The sequence below is a fragment of the Arabidopsis lyrata genome, assembly GCF_000004255.2.
Source record: "Arabidopsis lyrata subsp. lyrata unplaced genomic scaffold ARALYscaffold_649, whole genome shotgun sequence".
Classification (NCBI taxonomy): Eukaryota; Viridiplantae; Streptophyta; class Magnoliopsida; order Brassicales; family Brassicaceae; genus Arabidopsis; species Arabidopsis lyrata.
Genome location: NW_003302144.1, coordinates 1 through 5,283, shown reverse-complemented (window position 1 = coordinate 5,283; position 5,283 = coordinate 1). Strand labels below are relative to the sequence as shown.

At 39.8% G+C, this 5,283-nt stretch overlaps 3 protein-coding genes across 4 annotated transcripts; 2 read left to right on the top strand and 1 right to left on the bottom strand.

Moving 5' to 3' along the window:
* Nucleotides 1-8: 8 nt before the first annotated feature.
* On the top strand, nucleotides 9-5,249 carry LOC9298432 (F-box protein At4g22390). 2 transcript variants are annotated; one of them, XM_021027657.1, is made up of 3 exons: nucleotides 9-1,339; nucleotides 1,489-1,569; nucleotides 5,054-5,249. In XM_021027657.1, exons 1-2 carry the CDS (start codon nucleotides 180-182, stop codon nucleotides 1,526-1,528), a joined length of 1,200 nt encoding a protein of 399 aa, XP_020883316.1. In that variant the 5' UTR covers nucleotides 9-179; the 3' UTR covers nucleotides 1,529-1,569; nucleotides 5,054-5,249. The 2 variants fall into 2 exon arrangements, with proteins under 2 accessions (XP_020883316.1, XP_020883259.1); XM_021027600.1 differs by lacking the exon at nucleotides 5,054-5,249 and adding an exon at nucleotides 1,934-2,157.
* On the bottom strand, nucleotides 2,496-3,115 carry LOC9298433 (ER membrane protein complex subunit 3). Its single transcript, XM_002862309.2, has 2 exons — nucleotides 2,872-3,115; nucleotides 2,496-2,785 (listed from the first exon to the last, which is right to left on the bottom strand). Exons 1-2 carry the CDS (start codon nucleotides 3,021-3,023, stop codon nucleotides 2,677-2,679), a joined length of 261 nt encoding a protein of 86 aa, XP_002862355.1. The 5' UTR covers nucleotides 3,024-3,115; the 3' UTR covers nucleotides 2,496-2,676.
* LOC9298434 (F-box protein At4g22390) lies at nucleotides 3,147-5,249 on the top strand. The gene is made up of 3 exons (XM_002862310.2): nucleotides 3,147-4,552; nucleotides 4,727-4,807; nucleotides 5,054-5,249. Exons 1-2 carry the CDS (start codon nucleotides 3,387-3,389, stop codon nucleotides 4,764-4,766), a joined length of 1,206 nt encoding a protein of 401 aa, XP_002862356.1. The 5' UTR covers nucleotides 3,147-3,386; the 3' UTR covers nucleotides 4,767-4,807; nucleotides 5,054-5,249.
* Nucleotides 5,250-5,283: the final 34 nt, after the last annotated feature.

Below are 5,283 nucleotides of genomic sequence, written 5' to 3'. Positions count from 1 at the left end.
TATTCGTTTTGGATCATTTCACCAACCCGAATCACCGAAACCGAAAACTTGACCCGAATCCATTATGATTTTAGTTCTCATTTCTCAACAACACTCAAAAGAAACACTCGAAAATCATTTCTCTCTAATCCTGTGAAACCCTAATTCCTTTCTCTGTCAATTTTCTCCGGTGAACAAAAATGGCGGAATGTCCGACGGATATCATCAACGAGTTGTTCCTCCGTCTCAGAGCAACTACGCTTGTAAAGTGTCGCGCCGTCTCGAAGCCTTGCTTCTCTTTGATCGACAGTCCCGAGTTCATCTCCTCTCATCTCCGTCGCAGACTCGAAACAGGAGAACATCTCATGATCTTACTCCGAGGACCTCGTCTTCTACGTACGGTGGAGCTCGACTCGCCGGAGAACGTCTCCGACATCCCTCATCCTTTACAAGCCGGAGGTTTTACCGAGGTTTTTGGTTCCTTTAACGGTGTCATCGGGTTATGCAACTCTCCCGTTGATATAGCGATTTTTAATCCTTCGACAAGGAAGATTCATCGGTTACCGATTGAGCCACTTGATTTCCCAGAACGTCACATCACTCGTGAGTATGTGTTTTACGGTTTGGGTTATGATTCTGTGAGCGATGACTATAAAGTGGTGAGGATGGTTCAGTCTAAGCCTAAAGGAGGTAAAAAGAATTTTGGTTGCATTGAAATCAAAGTTTTTAGCTTGAAGAAGAATTCGTGGAAGAGAGTGTGTCTTATGTTCGAGGTTCAGATTCTTTTCATTCACTACTATTACCATCTCTTGCCTCGTCGTGGTTATGGCGTTCTAGCTAACAATCATCTTCACTGGATTTTGCCTCGAAGGCAAGGAATCATCGCCTTTAATGCGATAATCAGATTTGATCTTGCTTCTGATGACCTTGGAGTCCTCAGTTTCCCACGGGCTCTTTACACTGAAGATGATATGGATATTGGTGTGTTAGATGGCTGCGTTTGTTTGATGTGTTACGACGAGTTTAGCCATGTTGATGTTTGGGTTCTGAAGGAGTATGAAGATTGGAAATCTTGGACTAAGCTGTTTAGGGTGCCGAAACCAGAGAGCGTTGAATCGGTTGACTTCATGAGACCTATGGTGTATTCCAAGGACAGGAGCAAGATTTTGCTGGAGATTAACAATGCGGCGAATCTCATGTGGTTTGATTTGGAAAGTAAGAGTCTTACAACTGTTGGAATAGAGTGTGATAGTTCATTTACCGCAGACATCCTCGTGAGTAGCCTTGTTTTGGGATGTAAAGGAGATCCTACCAAAGCTCAGCGCAGGAAAGATCAAATGATGCCGAAGAGTAACAAAAGGTGGTATGCTCATCTCTAGCCAGTGCTTTCTTACTCGTTTTGTTTCCTTGATAAATTTGTAGAAATGAGTCTTAGGTATCTTCATTCTTTGAGAAGTTAGGGTTGCTAAATGTATCAACATGCTTAAACATCTTATGTTGCAATCTCAGGGATGGTTTTCTGGCCAAGGGATTCAAGCTGAAGCTATGAGCAAAGCAGGGGAAACTTCTGAGCCCAAACATTAGATCAAGGTAATTGTAATGAATCTAATGATATCCAGTATATCCCTCAAGTTGGCATCTTCCTTTCTTTTCGATGTGTGATTTCCATCTGAACATAGATACATTATATGATACATTACTATCCCTAAAGTTGATCGTAATGAATCTATTGATATCGAGTATTTCCCTAGAGTTGGTATCTTCTTTTATTTTCGATGTGAGATTTCCAGTCCTATGATAGATACATGATTGAATGTCTTAAGAGGTGGAACTTGAGTCAACGGCATAGTTTAGCATAAACAATATAGGAGCTTCATTTAAAATCTGACTATTTCAAGTGTTTTTTGAGTTTGAAACATAAAGATGCAAATCTTGATCTGTGTTTGATTTTCAGGTACAGTAGCAGTAGCAGTCGCAAGGGGAAAGGAAATGGCAAAATCCTAAACCCATATGAGGTCGTAGTACTAATAAGCTTAACCTAAGTGCGTAGTATGTGGTAAATAAAGATATTGCTTTTCTATATGTTATCGACTAGAATCTATATGTAAAACTCTTATCAGTTTGGTCTGTTGCAATTTGATTGCGACTTAAACTGTTAATCTCAAATTTAAAGTAAAATCTGGTTGCAAATATTGTTATGACGTAAATCGTCGATAACAATTGAACAACATCGTTTAAACAACAAGAGATGTGAGACGATTTAACCAAAAAAGACCAACATAAACAAACTAAACCGAAATAATTGAATAAGACAGTAATAACCGACAAGTAAAGGACATAATTTCAGGATATGGAAGACATCTAACTCTACAAAATTCTACAGAATCATTGCTCACACAATAGGACTTTCCTTAAGGTTATATCCAATACTAGAAGCCAGAACCTTTAGTGCATTGGAATGTTATCAAATTGTCATAATAAAAAAAGCCTTCGATTTAACAAGTAAAAAAGCTCGATTATCTCAAGGAACTAAACAAGATTTCATTAAGAACAAATCAGATAAACTATTAGCTCATGAAGCTCTAATTGTCATAATTGTCAAATTGTCATAATCACCCACTCACACAAGATCACGTGGTAGGAAATCTCGAAAGTTACAAACTTTCCCTAATAAGAAACTGAGAAACACAAACAAAATCACAGAAACCATACCTCAGTGCTGAAGTAAAATCTCCGAGCTCGGAATGATTTAGGAGGCATAAAAGTAGCACCGGCCTTAAGATTCCTAGCCCTAATCACAACTTGTCTGGAAAATTCAAACACATCAAAATCCAATTCAGCTAATTCTGAAAAATCAATTTACACAAAGAAGGAGAAGAGAAGATGAGTCACCCTTCTTTGACCTTCTTCGCATCTGTAGTCGGAGAAGATCGCATGAGCTTAGAAACAAAGTAACGGAGAATTAGAATTAGAACCATCACGACGGAGAGAGGTATCAAAACCCAGTCTCTTATCGCCGTGTCAAGAACCAGATCTTCCACCATTGATAATCAATCCTCTTCTACCTCCCTTTCTCGATCCAACAAAATTATCTCTTCGTCGTCTCTGAGCTCGATCCGGTGAAGAAATTACAGACTTCGACGAGGAGCTGATTTAACCAAAATTGGACCAAAATAACCGAAATAAACCCGAAATAACCGAATACGATAGAAAATACGAACATTTTTAGCTTTAGCCGAACCGACCTTAACCCGAAACCCGAAAACGAGACCCGAATCCATTATGATTTTACAGCTAAAGAGTTCTCATTTCTTAACACTCAAAACCTCAGACTCGAAAATTCATTTCTCTCAAATCCTCTGAAACCCTAATTCCTCTCTCTCTCAATTTTCTTCGTGGAAACAAAAATGGCGGAATGTCCGATGGATCTCATCAACGAGTTGTTCCTCCGTCTCGCAGCAACTACGCTTGTACGTTGTCGCGCCGTCTCGAAGCCTTGCTTCTCTTTGATCGACAGTCCCGAGTTCATCTCATCTCATCTCCGTCGCAGACTCGAAACAGGACAACATCTCATGATCTTACTCCGAGGACCTCGTCTTCTACGTACGGTGGAGCTCGACTCGCCTGAGAACGTCACCGACATCCCTCATCCTTTACAAGCCGGAGGTTTTACAGAGGTTTTTGGTTCCTTTAACGGTGTCATCGGGTTATGCAACTCTCCTGTTGACATAGCGATTTTTAATCCTTCCACAAGGAAGATTCATCGGTTACCAATTAAGCCACTTGATTTCCCAGAACGTCACATCACTCGTGAGTATGTGTTTTACGGTTTGGGTTATGATTCTGTTAGCGATGACTTTAAAGTTGTGAGGATGCTTCAGTCTAAGCTTAAAGGAGGTAAAGAGAATTTTGGTTACCCTGTTGAAATCAAAGTTTTCAGCTTGAAGAAGAATTCGTGGAAGAGAGTGTATCTTATGTTCGAGGTTCAGATTCTTTTCATTTACTTCTATTACCATCTCTTGCCTCGTCGTGGTTATGGCGTGCTAGCTAACAATCATCTTCACTGGATTTTGCCTCGAAGGCAAGGAATCATTGCCTTTAACACGATAATCAGATTTGATCTTGCCTCGGATGACCTTGGAGTCCTCAGTTTCCCACAGGATCTTTACACTGAGGATGATATGGATGTAGGTGTGTTAGATGGTTGCGTTTGTTTGATGTGTTACGACGAGTTTAGCCATGTTGATGTTTGGGTTTTGAAGGAGTATGAAGATGTAAAATCTTGGACTAAGCTGTTTAGGGTGCCGAAACCAGAGAGTGTTGAATCGGTTGACTTCATGAGACCTCTGATCTATTCCAAGGACAGGAGCAAGATTTTACTGGAGATTAACAATGCGAAGAATCTCATGTGGTTTGATTTGGAGAGTAAGGAGCTTACAACTGTTGGAATAAAGGCGTGTGATAGTTCATTTACTGCAGACATCCTCGTGAGTAGCCTTGTTTTGGGATGTAAAGGAGATCCTACTGAAGCTCAGCGCAGGAAAGATCAAATGGTGCCGAAGAGTAACAAAAGGTTTTATGCTCATCTCTAGCCAGTGTTTTCTTACTCGTTTTGTTTCCTTGATAGAATTGTAGAAATGGATAATAAGGCAAATGTTAGTCTTAGGTCTCTTTATTCTTTGATGTGTTACGGTTGCAAATGGTTAACTGTATCAACATGCTTAAACATCTAGTGTTACAATCTCAGGGATGGTTTTCTGTCCAAGGGATTCAAGCTGAAGCTATGAGCAAAGCGGGGGGAATTTCGGAGCCTAAACATTAGATCAAGGTAAGTGTAACTGTGTAATGAATCTAATGATATCGAGTATTTCCCTCAAGTTGGCATCTTCTTTTCTTTTCGATGTGAGATTTCCATCTGAACATAGATACATTATTGGATGTCTTAGGAAGTGGAACTTGAGTAAACGCCGGTTTAACATAAACAGTTTAGGAGCTTCATATAAAATCTGACTATTTCAAGTGTTATTGATTTTGAAACATGTAGATGCAATCTTGATCTGTGTTGGATTTTCAGGTACAGTAGCAGTAGCAGTAGCAGTCGCAGGGGGAAAGGAAATGGCAAAATCCTAAACCCATATGAGGTCTTCTTAGTACTAATAAGCTTAACCTATGTACGTAGTATTTCGTACGGAAATATGGTGTTCTTCTATATGTAATCGACTGGAGTCTATATGTAAACTCTCGATCTCAAATCCTCAATCAAAAGTAAATCAGGTGCAAATATTGTTACTGAAGAGGATTTAC